This window comes from Diadema antillarum, unplaced genomic scaffold, assembly GCF_040938485.1.
Source record: "Diadema antillarum isolate AM-2024a unplaced genomic scaffold, OU_Dant_1.0 seq00000612_RagTag, whole genome shotgun sequence".
Taxonomy (NCBI): domain Eukaryota; kingdom Metazoa; phylum Echinodermata; class Echinoidea; order Diadematoida; family Diadematidae; genus Diadema; species Diadema antillarum.
In genome coordinates, this window is record NW_027271537.1 from 131,763 (window position 1) to 154,734 (window position 22,972).

At 39.3% G+C, this 22,972-nt stretch overlaps 1 protein-coding gene across 1 annotated transcript; it reads left to right on the forward strand.

The window, feature by feature from the left end:
- The first annotated feature begins 1,729 nt into the window (after window positions 1-1,729).
- Window positions 1,730-22,542, forward strand: LOC139735946 (phosphorylase b kinase gamma catalytic chain, skeletal muscle/heart isoform-like). The gene is made up of 10 exons (XM_071646700.1): window positions 1,730-1,880; window positions 2,626-2,813; window positions 8,362-8,416; window positions 9,435-9,500; window positions 10,233-10,305; window positions 13,709-13,799; window positions 14,313-14,436; window positions 18,283-18,406; window positions 21,322-21,447; window positions 22,234-22,542. Exons 1-10 carry the CDS (start codon window positions 1,777-1,779, stop codon window positions 22,540-22,542), a joined length of 1,260 nt encoding a protein of 419 aa, XP_071502801.1. The 5' UTR covers window positions 1,730-1,776.
- Window positions 22,543-22,972: the final 430 nt, after the last annotated feature.

Below are 22,972 nucleotides of genomic sequence, written 5' to 3' on the forward strand. Positions count from 1 at the left end.
TGATGTAACAAATTTGTCATCTATTATTTCTACCTCATAATCAGAACCAAAAACTGCTTTATCGGGACAAATTCTGACTGAAACACGTCCATTGCCTGTCATTTAGTGTCTAAACACAATAAGTAAATCCTTGGAAATTAAAGGATTTCATTTCCTTATCAGAAGGAATTGTTTTAACCAATTCTGGACAAGATTATGCCAGTTGCACAGTCTAGATATTTGCTATTATGCAGTAGGATGTAGTGCATGCAGTCACATCGAGGAGCATCGTCAGCGTCTACTCCTGTACTTACACACCTTACCACCCCTTCAGTGCAATGTGGAGGGTCACCTTTCCCACGTGCAGCACATACTCTCCCTGTTTGTGCAGAGTATGCATGAAGCGTGTGTGTTTGTTCATGACAGACAGCGTAAGAAGGAGGCATGAATATGAGAAAAAAGTGTTCATTGCAATCAGTGTCATCGTATAAATGTGCATATTGTGAACATGTTCAAGTTAGCAGTGCAGCCTCATTCTCTGCATTGATAAGGTCAGGTATCGTGACTTGAGATTTATTGTGAACTCTAAAAAGGGTTATTTTGTGGATCAAATCGTCTGTTGAGAATGAGAAGGGTGTTAAGTTGTCTTGAACACAATGGGTTTAGTGGCAACTTAACGCCCTTATCATTCACAACCATTGAAATGTACAAAGGTTTGTTTTGATGGTGCATTTGCACAATTATGGGACTTACATTACGTTATTTCTTTGTGTTTTCTTTTTTTTTTTTACAGGTTGATGGTGTGACACTGACTGGGGGAAAAAAAGTGCTGAGCTCAAAGGATTTCTGATTGCTGTGGTGTGCTGTCAACTCAAGTTTGGAAATCAAGTTTGGAAATTTGTCATAGAAACATCATTCATAGATTGAGCAAAAGCTGTACCGGAAGTACCATCATCCATCAATTTCGGATTGGAAGCCAAATACAGAATAGGTGTCCGTGCTGTCCAGTTGCAAAATGATAGATATTTGAAGATATGTACGGTGGAAATCAGGTGACTTTTGCTTGACATGCAAAATTGCTCTATTCCTGAGGAAGCGTGACATATGTCAACTGAGTGCGAGTTCATTGATCTGACAAAGATCTGTTGTTTCAAGTTGATATGATGATGTTTTACTCATAACTGTAAAGGATGATCAAGGTTGCAACAACAAGAACAAAGCATCCTTTCAACCTCATCTCTGCCCATTGACCAGTGCATTGTTTGATTCAGCGCATGACTGGAGTCGCAGGAAGTCGGAGAAGGTGACACATAGGATTGGGGATTGATTGCATATATTCACAGAGAACCTCTGGGAACATTTTAAAGGCGTGTGGAAGAGCTCAAGTACAATGTCAGCTCTGATAAGCTGCTGTCATTGCCTCGGAGTAGTTACGGATTCCAATCTGCTGTTAACTATGGAAATACCTGGTTAGCTTTAGGATTTTTCACGCGCAAACTTTTGCAGACAAGATATCTAGTCTCTCTGTGTTGAGTCACAGTAGTTTGCTCTTGACATAGTTGATGAAAATCATAGCCATCCAATCATTGGTCCTTTGTGTCTGAAATTATCCTGAGGGATTGAAATTGACGTCCATAATCATCAACGGAACTACAGTTTGCTGATGTGTGCTGTGAAGATCGTGATATCGGCAAAACGTCAATTATCAGTGGAGAATTAGTTGTCAAGTTCTAACGTTAGTGACTGCAAGCGACCACAGGGTCGACACCGCTCCCATCAGGGTTTGCTGACGGAACAATGACAGTGGAAGGAAGTGCTGATCCGCAGGATGAAACAGACTTTGGCATCGAGTACGATGATGCGTTCTCAAGCAAGTACATAGCCAAGCATGTCCTGGGAAGGTAAGAAGAAAAAAAAATCAATCTTACATCCTAATTTCTGAGTATATCTCTGAAAGAGTTATCTGTCTGATTGTTCAACACTTTTTTCCGGTCTTGAATATGAAGTGCACTCCCATTAGAATAAGCATGGTTACAACGATGTAAAATTAATGTCCCAAAATTATTATCTACACTGAAGCAGTATCTTAACTGTTTGGCTCTATCAACATTTTGATATACGGCATGAGACAGGAAAACTGCCAGTCCTGAGGACTTTGTTATGATGAGAGTTGACCTGTACACTATTTTTTCCTCTCCCTGTTTAAACCATCTTTACCTTCTCCCTAACTCTCTTTCTTTTGTCTGTCTGTATTCATCAATTCCAAAATCCCATTCTTTCTGTGTTAGACTTCACTCCTTTGTTTCCTAGTTCTATTTATTTCTCTTTCCTGCTTGGTATTGGCTGCCATCAGTCCAGGTATCTGCCTTCAAGAAAAGTAATGCCTGTAGTGCAGACCGATGGTCACAGCAGATTTTGCTCTGTATCCAATATCCAAACTTTCTGATTCCTTTTCGTAATCTGTACCTGTATTTTGTAAAGCGTGCTGGTTTATTATCAAAAGCATACTGTGTAGACAGCCTAGAATGATATTGAACATGTCATTCAACTGCAGTAAACCAAATATGTCAATGCAAATATTGTAGTGTGTTCACTAAAAGATATTTGGTAACAAAGTTTATCTGGATAATCATATTTGTTTTGTAGGGGAGTCAGCAGCACGGTGCGCTTGTGCGCTGATCGCCAGACGCATGAAGAGTACGCTGTCAAAATCATTGACATCACCAACCAGTACCATGGCGACGATAATCGAGCGGAAGCGATCAAGGAGGAATACCACAATGAGGTGATGATCATCAACACGCTCTCAGAGGGTGACGGACATCCAAACATCAGTGAGACATTTTTTCTTTTTTCATTTTAAATTCAACATTTTTGGATAGGAGATCACATAAAGCAGCCTGTAGAGATTCTCAGATTTTGAAGAAAAATGAAATTGAAAGTTGTTCTTGTGTATTGTTTCACATATAATTCACCGAAGTCCTTTTCTGTTGTGTGTGTGTGTGTGTGTGTGTGTGTGTGTGTGTGTGTGTGTGTGTGTGTGTGTGTGTGTCTTTCAGAAAGCATTATTTCTGCAAGAAAGGTAATAGTACCTCCTGGTAGAACAATTTGTCAATTGCATTTAAAAAAAAAGGTGTGATTTTTCTGTTTGTACAGCGGCATCCACTGATATTATATTTGCATTGATTTGAATGTCAATAAATAAAGATTATTGGAAAAAAGTGTGTGTGTGTGTGTGTGTGTGTGTATGTGTGGTGTTTGTGTGTATGTAGCAAGTGCTGTGTTTGTGATGTGTGTGGTATATTATGATATGAATCCTTTGTAAGCCAGTGATACTGATAGTTGTGGTTGAGCGTCTACCCTCACAATTTTATGTGTCAGATTTCTCTGCCAGGGTTTCGTATAAACCAAATTGAGACCTACATTTTACACAACAGTGTCTCTACCCCTTGTACATTATAGCATTGAATATTCAGAGATTACCACTAAGTTTAGAAAATGCTGATTACTTACTCTGGAAATAGGATCATCATGTTTGGGAGTTTAAGTTGCAGTTATTGTAGTCACTTCAGCATGAATTTTGATAGTCCCAACTGATGGGTTGTTACAATTGGTTGCTGCCAATGCAAAAGCAATTATTGTATAACTTGCAAGACTTGGCAATATCTTCAAAGATGACACAGGAAAGCCAAAATCACCATGTTTGCTGTCTTGTGTCATTTTGCAATTGAGAGCACACATCCTAAATTCCTCATTTTGTTTTACTTTTTTTTTTTTTAATGAAGCGATGTTGCTTTCAGCATCATTTCAGGACTCTTGACAGTTGCGTAATTGTCACACGTGGCAATTTTATGTTACTTACCCAAGGCTGAGATATTTAATTAGTGAGTTTCTGAGAATCTCGTGATGTCATTGACAGCAGAGCTCAGAAAATTGATTTTCATGGGTGAATAGCAAGAATGCAAACAGAAAAGTTTCTCTGTTGCTTTCATTGTTTCAAAGTGGATATTACCAGTAGCTAGGTGGAGAAAAGAGAAAGATCAGCAAAGAGAGTGCTGGAAAAGAAGGAAAGAGAATGAAGGGAAAGAGAGGAAGAGATAATGCAGTCATAAAAGTGAATATAATGAAGGCAATTATGGCTGGAGAGGGAAGAGATATATGACAGCAAACAAGGGCTGGAAGATGGCAGATGTATGGCTTGTATAGTTTAGATGTTGGTTGTAGAAATAACATTCATGTGAAGTAATGTTAAAATACTGCACCTTATCTTACTCTGCCATGGCCCAGGGTTACTTGTTCTTTTATCAACCTGATGATCTGGGCTACACACATTGTAGGCTCAAAATTTGTCGTAGTCTGATCGTGTAGTATTTGAAACTGAAATTCTCTGCAAAAAGAGAATTTTCTTGCTTGACATTGGAAAGAGGAAAGCATTTTTGTAACACTGCATGTCACACACACATCGCAACGCCCAGGGATAGGCCCATTTAGATACACAAGCTGGGTGCTGTATTACATTGTATATTGCGCTTTACTTTTATATTGCGACATTCATCGCTGCACACAAATATCTGCACACTGACCATAGGACCAACGGTAGGCTCCAAATCATGTTACAATGTATGTGACCCTGAGATACACATAGTACACATCAGCTGTATGTTGCCTGCTCACTGGTTACTGTATTTAGGGAGGTCGGAACACCTCCCTGCTGTATTCATGTTGACAATGCCAGAGCTGCCAATTTTGGATCTAAGAGCTATAGGCCTGTGTATATAGAGGGAGGCATAACAAGGAAACAAAATGACCAGGAGTGAGGGGAGGGGGTGAGCAAAATGGATCGAGTTACACCTTTCACTGGAGTCAGTGTAGTTCGCTGTTGTAAGTGCTAGCCAGTACAATACGCATTGAGGAAGAAGAAAACACTCTTGATGTGTTATTACAACTGTACCTTTAATAGGGCAACTACATGTAATTTGTGTTCCTGATACATGATACATGTAGCTGAAGGTGCTTGATTGGACACCCAGTAGAATGAATCAATGCTCATGAAGTAGAATCACTCTCTGAGTTGCCACTGTAGTAGGTTGAGTTTTAAATCTCTACAAGTGGAATACAATGAATCCTTGTGGAGTATTGAGCATGTTTTCATACAACTACATGTCTCACCTCTATCCCCTGTGTATACAGTGTACATCACATGAATAAACACTTGAGATAACAGGCTTCTTTCTATTTGAGTATATTCCTTCCTTGAAATGTACAACAATAAGGGGTTGCTGTCTGTTACGTGACATCGATTATGCAAGATATACAAAAAGAAATACATATTTTTTCGCCATCTCTCTTTCTGCAGTGGTACTTGTAGAGTACTGAATCCTAGTTAAGGTTTTGAGAGAAATGTCCATCTTCCCTAGGTTATCTTCTTCTAGCGTATGGCACAATATGCCTGGTTGATACTCTTTGCTGACTATTAGTAGTCACCTGGGGCACAGCATGAGCGGTCAGCATCATTTGCCCATTTTCTTACATGGATGAGTAGGGGACCACTTCACCGGGTTGGCACCCTGCTCTGCGATGAGTGAATGAAGTGGGATCTTTTACATGCTTGAGTTGTGGCTAACACATACACACGGGACCTCCATTTACTGTAAAACATGATATATTCGCGGCATGAAATTTTCACGAATTGGAGCCGACAGCCTTTTTCATGGCATGAAATTTTCGCGAATTGCTACTGGCGTTCAATGCATGTAGTGTAGACAAAAGCTTTCGCGTGCATTTTAATTACGCGAATTTTGGCGCTCGCGAAATTCGCAAAATTAAAATGCACGCGAAAATTCCTCATTTTACAGTAATATCCGAGGGATAGAGTGTTTTGCCTCTTTATACTAGAGGGGACACAATGCTTACACACAACATTGCTCAGTGAGACCTGGGAATCGAACCCAGTATCCTTGGATCTGAAGGCATAGGCCTATTTGATGCGCTACCAACTGAGCCGTATCACCGCCCTAGGTGATTTGTAGGATCCCTGCAATGCAGAATGCCCTCTGACCCATTGATCTTTCATGAAATATAGGCAATGATCATTTCCTGACTTTTCTCACTGTTCATCATTTACTTGGAGCACTTACAGCAGTAGGCCCTAATGTGATGAGATGATAATGCTTTACATACGTAACTCACCTGTAAGTCAAGTACAATGTATCTCCATTAATGTTGTATGATACTGCAGGGCCCTGAGTTATTAAAGCAAATAGTAGTGTCTGGTACATTGAGCGTAAAGAGTACCATCGTAAATGTTGCCAGGTTTTTATCTTCAAAAATAGTGACATTATATCATATGTGTAGTGATCATGATATGGTGGGAAAGAGAAACAGCATATTGGAGCATTCTGTGACAAGGAATATTCTTTAGTCTTGTTGATGTTTTGAAAAACAAATTAAATTTGAATATATGTGGCTTTATACTTTCAGCATACAAGTACAAGCAGTGAGTGTGTAAAAGAGATGTTTTGTTGTGTTTTTTTTTTCTCAGCCAAATTCATACACAGTATCCATAGTGAAATATGATATTTAAGCCCTGCTTTTAAAACCAGAAAGTACAGTGTTTCAAAACCAGTCTCAAGTGGAAGGAAGAGGAAAAGCAAAACACAGGGAAGATAAAGGTAGAACTGCAGGAAAAACAGGGAAGAGAACGGAAAATTGTACTCCAGATTTACAGTGATTTACAGTACATTCAGCATTGCAACATGAACCGACTCATGGTTTAATTAAGTCTTGTGTTAATCCTGATATTGGTAACAGAAAGATGTGTGAGTGAGTTTTCCTTGTGGGTGGATAGCAAGAGAAAATAACATGTTCTCAGGAGTAAGATAGTCCCCAGCCAAAATTAAAGTCATACAATTGTGTGCAAGATCAAGTAAATTAATTGTCACAGGGCATGATTTTACTGAAAGAATTAATGAGAATCTGCCTATATGCCCCAAAATTAAATGGATGAATTTATAAGAAAATGAGGTGCCACATTCTTTTTTTATTAGGAAGTTATTATAATGCAGCGATCAATGAAGTGCTAACGTTTGATGTCTTTTCCTTGGAGTAAAAGGTGCTGGCATGTTATTATGTCATACAAGCTTATTTTCTGCCCCCTTTCAAAAACGAGGTCAGTGCTTGTGTAGGGTTGCATTGTTTGCATTTTCCCATCCCTGGGAATAATCCCATTTGTATTTGTTCATTGGTCAATAATCTCAGAAGTGGGCGTGTGGAGGGCGGGGCCCTCTTGTTTATGGGTCATGAGGAGGTCAGCACTGTTTGAAGAGTCAAAGAGGGCTTGCATAACAGGTACTGCAGTAGTCCCAAGTTATGTAAAGGACGGAACTCTGGCTTGAAATTCACGTGGCTGCCAACATGGTTTCTAGGTGGTTAGCTCCCTTGTCCACATCATTAGCCTTGCCCCCCCTCTCTATTTCCGTTATCATTGGTATGTATACCCACAGTCTAGACATTAAAAGCAATGGGGCTAGGGAAGTCTAGATGTCAGTGTGAACTCTTTAATAGTGGTGAAGGGTAATATCCCAGTTAGTTTGGACTAAGACTGATGTTGGAGGAAGTTGTTCCCTTGGTATAGGAGCTTCATTCTTTAACTCCATCATCAGGGAAAAACTGCGACCAAATAGGGCAGAATGTCGCCGGATTCCCCGATTTCTCTGTACTTCTGGGCAAGACGTGAGCCATGATCTCATCAAGAATTGGAATCTGAAGATCCCTGATTATAAAAGGATTGGTCCCATTTCTTTGTGATCGAGGATCTAGTTTCAGTGTGCCAATATGCCAGAGACTCACTGTTGCCATGGCGATTTCATCCAGTGGGAGCAAGTGCCAAAGCCAAAGACATCTCATCTGTGCCATAGGGGAAGAGCAGGGAGGGAGACATTGGGTACGGAATTGAGCTTTTGTTCAGTGAGCATTGTTTCTGGACGTTCAATAGAAGCATTGCAATAGTATACCCAATAGAGCCAAGACGGGAGATAGGAATGGGTGTGTATATGTACAATATGTGTGTGTGTGTACCGATATGTGTTTGTAGGTGCATGTGGTTAGAGAGATAGAAATAAATATGACAGGAGACGATTTGAGTCACTTCCTCACCTAGACATTTGGGAATATGGAGTTTTTCAGAAGTGATAAAAGTGCTGAACATTTTATTTTTAAGGAAGTTGATGTTGTTATCATATGCTATACAGTGTGTTAAAGGTACTCCTGACACACTGGCATTATGTTCTTTGATGCAGTGTAAATTTGTGGATGTGTGTACCAGGTACATTTTATTCAATACTCATGCTGTATGATTTCCTTTTTGTTCTCTTTCCCTGACAGTCAAGCTGATCGATTTCATCGAATCTCCCACCTACTTCTTCCTCGTCTTTGAATTGTAAGTATAATTGACACACTCATCACTATTTTATTATAGTGGGTTATGTAATTTCCAAGTCGGGCATTCTGAAATCAGCATGTTAAAGGACAAGTTCACCTTCATAAACATAAGGATTGAGAGAATGTAGCAATATTAGTAGAACACATCATTGAAAGTTTGAGGAAAATTGGACAGTCCGTTCAAAAGTTATGAATTTTTGAAGTTTTTGTGCAGTAACCGCTGGATGAGAAGACTACTGCAGTGTGTGAATAACTTAGATGTCACATGCGTACAACAATATAAGGAAAATATAAAGAGAATTTCACAAAATTTCATCTTTTGAAAAAAGTACACATTCCCCCGACTCGTTACCGACAAATGTTATGGGTAATATTATTCCCCCTGCCTTTAGAAAGAGTCAAGTCAAGTGCTCTTTTATTATGCGAAAAAAGTGAAAATATGTTGAATTTTCTTTACATTTTCTTTATACTGTTGTACGCATATGACTCACAAGCTGTAGTAGTCTCCTCATCCAGCGGTTCCAACACAAAAATTTTAAAAATTCATAACTTTTGCATCGATTGTCCAATTTTCCTCAAACTTTCACTGATGTGCTCTACTAATATTGTTGCATTCTCTCAATCCTTATGTTTATGAAGGTGAACTTGTCCTTTAATTTTGTGCTTCCACAAGATATTTGTGCAGAAAGGTATTAGCTCTAGATCTTTCCTTCTGACTTTAATTCTTTATATTTTATCTGGTAGTACATAACTTTAGAAAAACCTGCATGGCGTCTACCAGCTACGTATTACATGTAGGTCTGCATTCCATATCACACTGAATTTGTGAGAATGTGAAATCAAAAGGTTCCAATATTGTTGCAGTAGATGTATATAGGGTGTACACAACTCATTTTGACTTCAGGCTGTTTCCTGCGCTCATTTGTTTTCTGGTGTCCATGTCATCGTTTGTTTACTTGTTTTATTGCGTGTAGTATTTTGCTTCACAGAGACCATTCATTTTTCTCCTCCCCCAGATGTCCCTCAGGGGAACTTTTTGACTACCTCACTGATGTAGTCACATTATCAGAGAAGAAAACAAGGTGAGGCAGGTCTTCATTTTCATCTTTGTCATTTCCTCTTCTTTTTCCTTTCTTTTTCTAATTACTTTCTCTTGTTTTCATTCTTCAGTAGTAGTAGTAATAGTAGTAGTTAGTAGTAGTAGTAGTAGTAGTAGTAGTAGTAGTAGTAGTAGTAGCAGTAGTAGTATCATTTTAATCATCATCATTGTAATTATGATATTTATGACGATTTTGCTGCTGACAATAATGATTTCTTATGGCCAATCAGATTTTCTCATTAAAGCCTTCTCCCCCCCCCCCCCCCCCCCCCACAGACACATTATATCAGCTGCATATCATTACAAAAACAGCACACAGAATTTGCAACTTTGAGCAAGTGACTTGAACATAGACTGCTCACTGTTTCTCATGGGGGAAAAAAAAGGAAGAAAAAGATACTTATTGATCATGTTAGTGAAATAAAGCTTCATCATGTCACAATTCCTTGACAATACAGCTTATATATTTGTAGGCATTGATGCATATATCTCAGATGTTCAGTGGATTTATTATAAGCATCATTTTTCAAATATTTAGATTTCTTTTCTATGTTACCAGATATTTACCTTCTAAAGACAAACTCGGATTTCTTGAGGCAGAGAGTGTGTTGGTTGACCACACTACTTTTTTCCAGCAAAGTCTTAGAATCGTGAAGTTGATGAATGGCTAATCTGCACATGCTTCCATATTTGTTTTCTTGTTTTTCTCTTTCAGGGCAATAATGCGGAGTGTGATCAGCGCAGTTGCATACATTCACAGCAATAACATTGTACATAGAGACTTAAAGGTAAACATCTGCTTTTTTATGCTGTCTTTCGTACACATGAAAGTTGTATACGTTTCTTTCCTCACTTACCATGTGTAGATGTATGCTGCTTTGTGTCTCAGAATAGTCTTACATTTGTAATATAGCAAGTAACAACAATAATAGTGTCTTATTATATTTTATAAAAAAATTATCCTCTTGAGATTGGGTGAAAGAGCACGTGGTTGTAAGTATTTTCAGCTATGTCAGAATGTTGACATGTTTGACTTTCCATGGCATACTATTTGCAAAGTGACAGTCACTTTTATGATAACATTTTGCAAACACTATTTGCAAAATGATGTCACAAAGCAATTCTGACGTTTTGCGCTGTTTCATACCATCACTCTGTGAAATGTAACTATTTCTAACAAAACAATTGTGACATCACAAAGTAATTCTGACATTGAGTACTTTTTCAAACCGTCTCCCTGTGAATGTAACAATTTCTCACAAAACAATTGTGACATCACAATGCAATTCTGACATTGTGCTGTGCTTTGTATGGTCAGTATAGGATCCCTCGACAACATCACATTCATGACACAACTTCTCGCCTCACATTTTTCCGTTCTTTTGTTTAAATTTTTGATCCAAACTATAAAGCAAATTTACTTCGCCTGATTCCAAGTTCCTGGGTAAAACTATAGGCCTCGGTGCCTCCAAAGGTACTATTCACCTTCTGGGCTGTGTGCCCCCTCAGTGAATAGCGCTATTTTGGAGTCACCTCCGCCCATAGTTTTAACAAGACACTCGCTCAAGACAAAGTATGTGTAATATCTTGGTTGTCTTTATCAGCATCACTAGGTATAGAGTAGTCACAAAGTATGGTAGGAGTTTGAAGCTTACATCTCGGGCCAGAGCCAGAATCTATATAGTGTAAAATCCCGAGACTGAAGCGAGGCAGTCTATCCGAGGAAGGATAGGGGAATCTCAATATCAAACCATGAGACTCATATTGAAAGTGTATCTGTACTCAGAAAGTTAATATTTTTTTTTGTTCCATATTGTAGTTTATTGTAGTGGTAATATCTCTGAGAGATCTGACAGTGTGAGGTAGCTCCTGAACAGAGATACCAAATTGCAAAGATCAGTCCCCAAATGCCAAAAAAATACAGGTGCCTTGATCTTAGACTAGTTGTGTAGGGTTATTGTTTGCATTCAATTGCATAGTCCAATAACTTTCTGTACAAACTTTGATGTTCAGTGTCGCTCTTCCAACTCGCAGACGCACATATGTACGTACAACGTACGCAGCTGGATGCAGACAGGCAACAGCACAGTCCTATCAGCGGCGTGGCAGCTTGCGTTGTCATGCGGATGCAGCGTAGCAGCAGCGACTCGAGAGAGCTAGCGTGCCAGGCGCGGCTGGCCGGGCATCCATACATGCAATCAGATTCCTGTACTATCCCTGGTTTGGCCACCCTCAAAATTGCAAGGCACGATACTGCGCCTGGGTGGAGAAAGCTTTGCTTACTTTCCATTTCACTTTTAAAAAGTCATTTTTCATACCTCTTTAGGTGCAACCTCTCCCTTTTAATGTCACTCTATCCTTTCCCTTTAAATTTCAAAGTAAAGTAGTTTTTTCATGTTGTTGTGTGTATCTTTATATTAATCAGTGATTTGTTAGATCACAACCATTTAGACCTAAACTTTTTGCTTTGTCATGCTCAGCAGAACTGCTTGCTTATATGTTCAAATTTGTCGGAACTTTTTCAACTCTGAACTGTGAAGTTCCCCTGAATACTACTTTGTATGCTTTGAGAATTTAGCAATCAACAGTCATTCATTTTCTCCTTGTAAAAGACGCAACGATTTCTATAATTTCGAGCATAAGTCACCATTCTGCTTGTAGTTAGACTTGCGAGCCGATCCTGCCCACGTACTTGTAACCATAGCTAGAACCGCACTGTGTGCATTGCGTGAGGTTCTATACTCTTTGCAAGTACAAGTGTAGATCTACATTGAAACTGCCAAACCAGCGGAGCAGAGTGGAAGGCCATTGACTGAAGTTTTTAAATCAATTTTTCTCAGGAAGAGTAAATGTCAAAAATTGGGGGGTTGTATTGGTACAATACGGTACAATATTAATGCCCCTGATAGGCATCCTTATGATGGTTGTTGTCTATCTTTTCCTTGAGTTTTTGGTCGAAACTTCGCCAAATTTATGGGTGTGTACAGGTAACTGTGTATAAAAGCTATGTGCGTGTATGCGTGTTTCACCATGCTTGCTTTACGTGCATTCATATAATGTATAACATACATGTATTGTAGACACACACAAGGATATGACTTGCTGCAGTTGCATCCCAGCATCGGAATGTCTCACGTATATGCTGTACATGTAGGTGTATCAAGAAGTGAGGCAATAGCGATAGAAAGTATTCAGTTTTAGAATGTTTGCACACACTGGGCAAGCAAAGGAAACATACACACACCAAAGGACTATTTAAAGTACAGATACTATTTTGTGAAATGCCTACTACTGCAGCACGCATGGTCTTGCGCGGCTATACAAAGATAATATTTCTCAGTTATGGAAGCTTTTTGTGACGAGCAGCAGCTTTCGCTAAGGTACTAATGACATGTTTTTAACACCTCTTGAATCTAAATTTTAGGGTACAGATACACTTTTTAACCCATTGAGAACTGCCTGATTTTGCTACAACAGGCATTTCCCATATTGCCCGGGCATACTCGGGACTCATCCTCTATAGGTTAATCTTGTTGACGACTATGTTTCATTCTGTATCTTTATCATAGAATATATAATTCAATATAATATACAATGTATGAATAAAAATATAGATATGATTCAAAGTTAGGTCCACCTCAATTTTTACTCTGCTGACCTACCCACTGAACTCTGATTCTTCTTCTCTAATCTTCTAAAATGACAGTACACTGTTCTGTAAATGAGTTGTGCTTGTTTCCACTTTACCTTAGTATATCCATATCACACGTCATTAAATGCCAAGTTTGAGGCAGGAGAATTTTCAGCTTGATTTTCATAACATTTTGCCTCATTGATGGTCTGGATTTGAAACATGGCTCAAGCATCCCGTTTGTGATGATGATGATGATGATGATAAAACAGCATTTATATAGGACCATTTACCTGGAGAAACATTTAAAGGCGGCCGGGCTCCCACAATGTGTCACACATCATTCACATCATGGCATGAATTATGGCATGAATTTCTACCATCATAGATACTTGCTCAAATAATTGGCCAAGAGAGTTCAAAAGAATACTTTAAATTGACATTGTAGATAACGGCAACCAACATCTTGAATGGCAGACACATTTGATACAGTATGAGCCTTTGTTGTATCGAAAATTTATAAATGCATATTTTTTTTCTATTTTTCTTAATCTCTGCAGCCTGAAAACATTCTCCTAGACAGCGACATGCGAGTCAAGATCTCAGACTTTGGCATGGCAGCTGAACTCTCCGGGGGCGTGCTTCTACGAGGTGATTGATTCAGATAATTTCAACTGACTGGCAAATTGCCTTTCATTGATTGATATCATTAGTAATTTCCCTTCATTAATTAATCTTTTTATGATCCAACCATACACTACTGAAGGGAAATTTGTTTTGTCAGGAATATTGTTCTCTCTGGGGTGTCTTTTTCTTGGCTGTGCAGCTATTAAGTCGTTAGTTCCGTTTGGTATGATTTTTGCAAATTTATTCATCTGTTAATGTATGCATATAATGGTGCAAAAATATACCAATCAAACTAAAGATCATGAAATCAAAATTCTCAGAGGGAAAGTCAAAGGCCAAGCTTCACAATTGCAAGCAACAAATGTCAAGACACCCCATTTCTGTGATCACTTCTTTGGTGTGCAACATTGGCCCAATATTCAACCAAGTCATCCCTAAGACTTTCATGAAATTGAAATTGTCTTTTGAAAGGATCTGGATTTATTTTAATTAATTTATTGGTATTTATTTATTTATTTTTTTACTTAAAACCTTCAGAGCTTTGTGGAACACCAGGATACATGGCACCCGAGATGTTGAAGTGCAGCATGGGACTGGAGAACATCACCAGCTACGGTCAGAAGATTGACCTCTGGGCCTGTGGAGTCATTATGTTCACACTGTGAGTTTGCACAACTTGCTTGAAACTGTCAAATTCAAGAGTGTGGCATATTTCCTAGTTTGTCATTGTGTTTCCCTGTTGTGTTATATTTGATGGAATGCTAGACAGACAGACCTGTAGACAGACTGATAAATGGATGTATTGTCTGTCCAGAAGCTTTTCAATATTTAAAGGGATCTCATAGTTTCGGTTGGGACCTAACTTCAGGTTTCAAGCGTTTTTTTGGTGAGGTAATGAGAAACCAAATGCAATATGAAAGAGTATATTAAATTCCAACAGGAATTCAATAGTTATTTGAAGAAAATTGGTTTTAAAATGGCTGAGATACCCAAAACAGAGCAATCTTAATATTAAAAAGGTGGGTCTCACATTTTATTATGATCACTTTGTTTTACTTTGTTTGTGGATGTCTCGGCCATTCTAAAACCGATATTTGTCAAATAAACTTTGAATACTTCTGAGAATGGTATGCTCGGTACTATTTCACAAGTGGTTTCTTGACATCTCTCAAAAAGTGAAAAGCCTAATCCTCATCTCCACCAGTACTATGATACTGACTCTTTAACTGACTTGACTAACTCAAGGACTGACCAACATACTTTCTGCCAATTTACTGACGAAAAGACTCATGATTGACTTCACACTGATTCTTATCTATAGACTGAATGACGAGCATGCCTTCAGACCAACTCCTTGACTGAAGACACCCTGTAACCAATGATTAAATTGCCATCTAAACTTTCTGCCTAATTATGAGTGACTTTCTCAATGACTAACACATCACTATCCAAAAGTAAATTGACTACTCTACAAACCCTTTCATTCAATTGACTAACTGAGTGTTGGGCTAAATAAATGACTGACTTACTAATGGATAGACACAGTAGTGCTAGGATTGTAAATTCCATGCTGTCACCTTGATTTGGGGATTCCCCTTGTTTGTGAGAAATGTGTGTGTGTGTTTTGTGTGTGTGTGTGTGTGTGTGTGTGTCTTGGCAACTCTGTATGATTGTCATTAGACATAGAATAGTACAGATACTACAGTACATGTGCAAATAGAATCTCATGACTGAAGTCTAGCAGGTTGTGTTAAAATCGTGTCTAGCTTCAGTGGATTGTGTCAAATATGTGCAGTGCCAAGGCAGATCAGGTATTAGGCATGTGGCACAGGTATTGCTTCTGATAACAGTGCTGCCTAGCAACCAATGGAAACAGTCTGATAACATCACATCCAACTGAAGGAAGGATATGTCGTAAACCATGTCTCTCTGATGAGCTTTGTCCCGCACACTTACTATTTTGGTCGCACGAGCCAGAAAACCACAATACAGGAACACTGTAGCTATCTTACTCAGGGTTCACTTCATGAAATTCCCAATAATGATTTATCTCTTGCTATTAGTAATTCTTGCACAGCGTGTGTCAGCACAAGATATTTGTGGTAATGACTCCAACACTTTTTGTCAAATCATGTTCAGGGATGAGATAATTCCATTGATGATCTATGTCCACAAGAATTAATTGTGCCATGTGCACTGATGACGTGTGTTTTATTCATGACTATTAAGAAGAAGTCGTGGAAGTATTGTAGAATGTTGGTAGAGTTGCAGTTGTCTACAGTACAACTGTGTAGTTATGAACTTTTGTCTGGACAAAGTGAGAAACAGAAAGAAAGAAGAAACAGAAGAAATATTATGAATGTGCAGAAAGTTCATTGAAAGTTATTAATAAACAGTCTCTTTTATTTAGGAGAAATTACTGCATGATGCTAGGGATTGAGAGAAACTGACATTGAAACATCTCTGCATGTTTCACATGAGGCAAGATAAATGTTACAAACATTATGGTTAACGCTACGAGTGCTAATTTGACCAGAAAGCCCCATAGGGTTGTACACACTGTCTAAAAATCCCCGCCACAGAAAGGGTCAAAGCACTGTGGTTGCACATCTTGTCAATGCCCATTCACCATAGAATTCCTAGGTAAGATATATTTCAACTACAGTGAACAATTCATGAAGAAAATTATGGGTCTTTCGGAGTGTAGATATAATTGAGAATGTGACATTGGGGATGAACTGCCAGTGATCATTCACTCCCGACACGTCACAAAAGTCACAAATGTCTCACGCTGGGAAGGGAAGTTGGACACCATGACTGGTTTCCTGATTGCGATGCGTGACTTGGAAGCAAAATTTTGGCTTTCGTGTTCCTCTGTCCTGTGCCAACCAGCTTAATATAAACAAGGAGGAAAAATCCAGTTTATCACATTAGGTCATCATTCACTAGGCAGCCAGATAAGATTCAACACTTCTGTCCTACGGACGTGCTTTATGTGAATGTTGTGGAACTCGTCACACTTTGAAGGAACAAACTTAAGCAGGCCAGGATAGCATCTCATTTCAAACATAAATTGTGATCATCTGTGCCTTGGATTTTTATCTTGGAATAAAGATGAACCGGAAAGGTATTCTATTGGTTGATATTGGATAATTTTCTATGCTAGTGCATTGTAATTTGGCAACTATCCTGGCAGTTTTTTGATACTTTGTTGCACATACCGGCAATCTGTTCTTGTATAGATGAAATGAATACACGGTACCAGAGTTATGTGCTATGGCATATATGGAGGAGAGAGAAGAGGAAATTGTTTAGTTTTATGGTATGGAGTGCTGCAGGAAGGCTGAAAGATCATGAGTGAACTTTGGGACCAATGCCCCTTGAAGATTGCTTTCATCAGTTCAGTATAGTGTGTACGTCTTCTTTTCTGCAGAGATTTATTCCTTAGTAGGTGTGTTTGTGTGTGTGTGTGTGTCTATTTAAGTGTGGAATTCACTGACCTCATTGACTTGATGATTGTTGGTCTTCATTTGAATGTGTACTTTGTACCATTGATGCCCAGTGGGAAGTGCATGAGAGGACATTTCTGGCTCAAGTCAGTGTTGGAAGATTAGCATGCGTGAACCATATGTGAATACGTTTTAGATGAATTTGCCTCAGGTCACTAGCATGCAATTCAATTGATACGTGAAATAGTCCATATGCAATATTCAGTCCATTAGTGTCCACTTTAATGGATGAGAAGATTCTTCTAAGTAAAAGTACACTGACCCTTTATAAAAACTAAAACAACTAGACTGTAGAAAGCACTGTGTTCATTCAATTATCTTGGATGTTCAGTCACTGAGACCTGTCCGGCAAGACGTCATTGTGATGGGTGGTATTATGCACACTGCATGGAGGTGACTTCTAATTCCTGTTCTGTTGCAGTTTTGCACGTGGTCCTCACGGGATGTGAAGTCTTTACAATGCTTCATGGCAATTAAAATAATGACTTCATACTTGATCGGTCATGACTGAACCGCCCAGAACAAAAAGATTCTCGAAGGATGTCAAAAGGAGTTCTCTGACTCTTGGTGTATTTTTCAATCTCTGAACTGGATTTGTCTGAAACTCTTGTATATGTGTTTACTCTTCTTTTCACGCTTGTCTGTGCTCTGTTGTTGCCAGAATGAGATTTTGTTCAGGGAACATACACATTGTATTCCTTTATGAAAGCCTCGACATTTGTAATAGAAGGTCCTGATGAAATGGTATCCCGTTGTCATTCTGTTATGTGTATTTTGACTTTTTTGACTTTTAGTGCTAACAGTGCCTTTTGAATTTTGAGTTTAGATATGTGTGTGATTGTGAATTTGAATTCAGATTCAGATTAAGAAATGAATTTGACTTCATATTGAGATTTAGAAGTGAATTTGAAATCCAATATAAACATGAATTTGGCTTTAAATGTGAATATGAAATTGAATGAATCGAAATACTTTTCTTATGGATTCCTATGCCACAGACTCGTCGGCAGGCCTCCTTTCTGGCACCGGAAGAAAATGCTGATGCTGAGGGCCATTATGGAGGGACGATACCGCTTCGGCAGTCCTGAGTGGGACGACATCACTGACACGCCCAAGGATCTTGTGAGTGTGCCTTTTGATATGCATCAGTTAACCCTACCTTATTCCCCTTTGTTTTCATCTGTTATGCTTAAAGGACAAGTTCACCTTCATATACACAATGATTGAGAGAATGCAGCAATATTCGTACAACTCATCAGTGAAAGTTTGAGGAAAATTGGACAATCCGTTCAAAAGTTATGAAATTTTAAAGTACCGTAAAGTTCCGTGTATAAGACGCACCCGTGTATAAGACGCACCCCAAATTTCGGACCTAAAATTAAAAAAAAAAAAACCACGAAAATGTCCACGCAAATATTGCGTGTGTCATACATATTATTTCAGCTCAAAATTTCCCTAGAATGCAGCATGTATTTGCTCTATTTTTAGTTTCCTTTTATATTTTCTTTTAACGGTATTCATCGGACATCAACAAAATATGGAAGACGCAAAATGCGAGACTTGTCTCGGTACTCACTTGCTATTGTTTCGCCTTTCAATCGTGGTACATGACGATTGTGTCATGCATATCGTACTCAGGAGTGTACAGTACGATCTTTGCTGTCATACACAGCAGAGGGTGTCTCGCATATTGACGCATGTCAGACTGGAAGGTTCATTACGAAAAATAAGAAAAACATCAACAAGTGTAGCAGAGGGATCATACGGCAAGACGTACGGTGCGTACGGTAATTATACTCATGCACTGTTACCAGTAACATGTGTGTCTCTTGTACCACGCTTGTATGCACAGTGCTAGCCTTTTGCAAAAGGCAGCTCGCTATAATTTCAGCACACGCACACAGAGAACAATGGACTTGCACACACAGCGCGCAACGGGCAAGCGCGCTTCGATCCGATCGCTGTGTGCACGCGAGTCCATTGCAAAAGCCTCTCTGCAGCTACTGCCTTTGCCAAAGGCTTGCTAGCTAGCTCTAGCTAGCTACAGTGTAGTTGTGCTATCCTAGCAGCTGCTGGCCTCGCACTCGTGAAATGAAGAGCAAACATGGATATGCATGCATGCTTCACACATCGTTCATATTTACGGTGACATAGTGTCGATCCTACTCCGTATTTTGCAGCTTTTGTCTATGGCCATTTTGATACTAGTACATTGATAAGTTTTACGGTATCGGTAATTTAGTAATGATACCTGTACATCGCGTATTCCAGCTACTAGGTTGGCTGTTGGTAGCTTGGTAGACTGACATCGGTAGCACACAGCAGTGCTGTTACAGCCGTTGTCTATGGCCAGATTGATACATCGTTACTGCACAAGGCCGATGTAAGTTTATCTCGTATTTGCAGCTTTTGTGTGTCCAGATTGAAAGATCGCTCTTTTATCCGTAAGTTTTAGTGATTGCTTACCTTCCAAACGTCGATGGGCATACATGGCCCCAAGTTGGCCTTATAAAATTGGGTGTACATGACGGATTTTTTTCCGTGATTCGACTGTACCCTTGTATACGACGCACCCCCGATTTTCAACGTTTTCCGACGAAAAAATAGTGCGTCTTATACACGGAACTTTACGGTATCTGCTCAGTCACTGCTGGATGAGAAGACTACTACAGTGTATGATGTCACATGCGTACAACTATATAAGGAAAATAAAAAGAGAATTTCACAAAACTTTACTTTTTGAATAAAGTGCACATTTCTTCGACTTGCTACTGACGTATGTTAAGGGTAATATTATTCGCCCTGCCTTCTGAAAGAGAGAAGTCAAGTGTTCTTTTGTTATGCGAGAAAAATAGAAATATGTTGAATTTTCTTTATTTTTTTCTTTATATTGTTGTACTCATGTGACATCACAAGCTATAGTAGTCTTTTCATCCAGCCGTGACTGAGCAGAAACTTCAAAAGTTCATAACTTTTGAACGGATTGTCCGATTTTGCTCAAACTCTCACTGATGTGTTCTACTAATATTGCTGCATTCACTCAACCCACGTGTCTATGAAGGTTAACTTGTCCTTTAATCTAGTTAGACCCTGCTTTGCTTTCAATGGTTATAACTGGCATGGATACCAAAATAGTAGGGTGCAGTCATGTAATGGAAATGAAATTGGCATACTATTGTGTCACAAAAAGTGACATGCTTATGATATATCAAAAGAACACTTTTCTGAAGAAAGAGGACATTAAAAGCTCCATAGATTAAACCACCATTTTTTCTTCCGATCAATTTGTTATTTTCAATTTGAGAATTTTGATGATTTTTGCGTGCCTCATGGAAATCAGTGATATGCAGTCATTCAAACCTGTACTCATGAAAGCGACATAGAATATAATTTACTATGGGCATCTGTGTAGCGTAAAAGGGGGTTCTTGTATTTCTGCCCATTTACTTTAAAACCAGGAACATTCACACCATGAAACTTTAGCAAATCACAGCCTATGGCCGTCTTTGTGCCCAAAACTTTCCCGGATTGCCACTGGCATTCAATGCACTGTGTAGACAAAAACTTTTGTGTGCATTTTACTTTTGCGAATCTTGGCTCACAAAATTCACAAAAGTTTAATGCACCCAAAAAATGTGTTTTTGTTGTTTTTTTCAGAATGCAAATGGCAATCAACAACCATTCAGCAGGCAGTGTAATTGACTTGAAATGTCAGATTTGTCATAGGATTCTTTTGTTGTAATGTAGTCTGAACTTAGATTATGCCAGGGATTAGTTTGCAGTAATATCATCTTTTTGCAGATTTTGTCCCGTTGGGATGGTTTTCTCTTGCTGTAATGCTAGCTTGACTCAGATTTTCTTCAGGGGATTGTATTGCTGAAATGTTATCTTGACTCAGACTCTGTCACAGGATTGTTTTGGTATAATGACACATGGTCCAAACCTTTTCACGCACACAGACACACAGGCACACCGCACTATTGTTATGTCACAAGTATATAAAGTTAACATCACTCGCTTTATCTCATTCTGTGTAGATATCAAAGTTACTGGTAGTAGACCCAAAGTTGAGGCTGACAGCCAAAGAGGCCTTGGAGCATCCCTTCTTTCAGCAGTCTGAGGTGCCTGCAGCTTCAACATTCAATGCCAGGAGAAAATTTAAGGTTTGTTTGTAATCTGCACTCGTTTCATCAAAAATAGAGTTCCATCTAAAACCACCAATTTTGTAGGTATGTGTGCATATGTACCAAGTAATTTCATATTCAGAGCGACCAAATTTCTTTCGTTATATCGAAATTTTGTTATAACCGAACAAATAAACAATGAAAATACATAGAAGGGATAATGTTGTGACCTGAATTTTTTCCTGCTTTGTAACCGGCATTTCGTTATAATCGTGTTCGTTTTACAGTGCACTGTAGTTTTGTTGTTTTTTGTCATCCCAGAGAAAAGATTATGCTTCTCAAATGTAAATAAGCTATGTGCAGCCATAAGCTATGTGCAGTCATGTGCAGCAGAGCTGCCCATTTAGATACATACAACACACAAGTAGCTCCCTGTATTGCTTTTTTGAATCTTCCTGATTCATGTAGTCCCACATATGCTTTTTGATGGAGTGTTTACTACTCCTACAGCTTGCTGAAATATTAGCCATGACGAGTGCTGCAAACATAATTTGTAATACTGAATGATTCAGGGGTTTAACTGACACTATGGATCTCTCTAAAAAAGCTGAAGTTTACGATGTTTGCATGTTTTTTTTTACTCCAAACTATAAGAGAGATGTGATTGCGATGCATGTCAGTCTTATTACCAGGTTTATTTACATCACTTCATTTGTGAATTTACTCCTTTTCTTATTACCAGTCTCTGTCAAGTGTGGATAACTTGCCTGTAACTTTTACCAACATTCTGAACCAGAAGTCTGTTTCATATGGTGTTGTACGCAGGCTGCAGGCTTGGTAGTTTACGGGGTTTGCCGGATGCGACGCCACAGCGGTCATCGTCCAGTCTCGCCCAGGACAATCCAGGAGAACCCATACGCCATCAAGGCCATCCGCAAGGCGCTGGACGGCTGTGCCTTCGACATCTACCGGCATTGGGTCAAGAAGGGGCAGGGGCAGGACCGGGCAGCCCTCTTCGCCACCAGCCCCAAGATGGACATCAAGAACACCCTCGGCAACAGCTCGAGCCCGTCCAGCCGGCAGGAGACCCCCACCATGAGCCCGTCGTCGTCCTGGAACCCCAACGTCACATGACGACGGGATCGCCGTCCTGAATCTCTTTCATATTTAGTCCATTAGCATTGCAGCTTTGCGAACACGGTCCACTGTCCTGCACTGTGTAGCTCTCCGTCAGTGGTGCTGGTGTTTAGATAGGACGTATAGGCCTTGTGAGGCCAGCGTTAATGGAGCACAGGCATCCGCTCCCCCTTGCTGTTGCGTAGCAGTAACGTACATTAGGAGAAAAGGTCAGAATTTCCAGCTCACGCTGTGTTACGGGTTGTAGTTCAGGACATCCGCAGTGTATACCACATCACTTGGTCAGTTTGTTGTGATGTATTCAAATTGTTACACAGGGAGTAATTATGCTATTATCACTGATGTGACCTTTATCAAGTTTGGGTAATGCTGTGGCAAAAAAGAAAAAAGAATGAAAGAAAGATTGTTTATCAAACTTGTGTGCAGT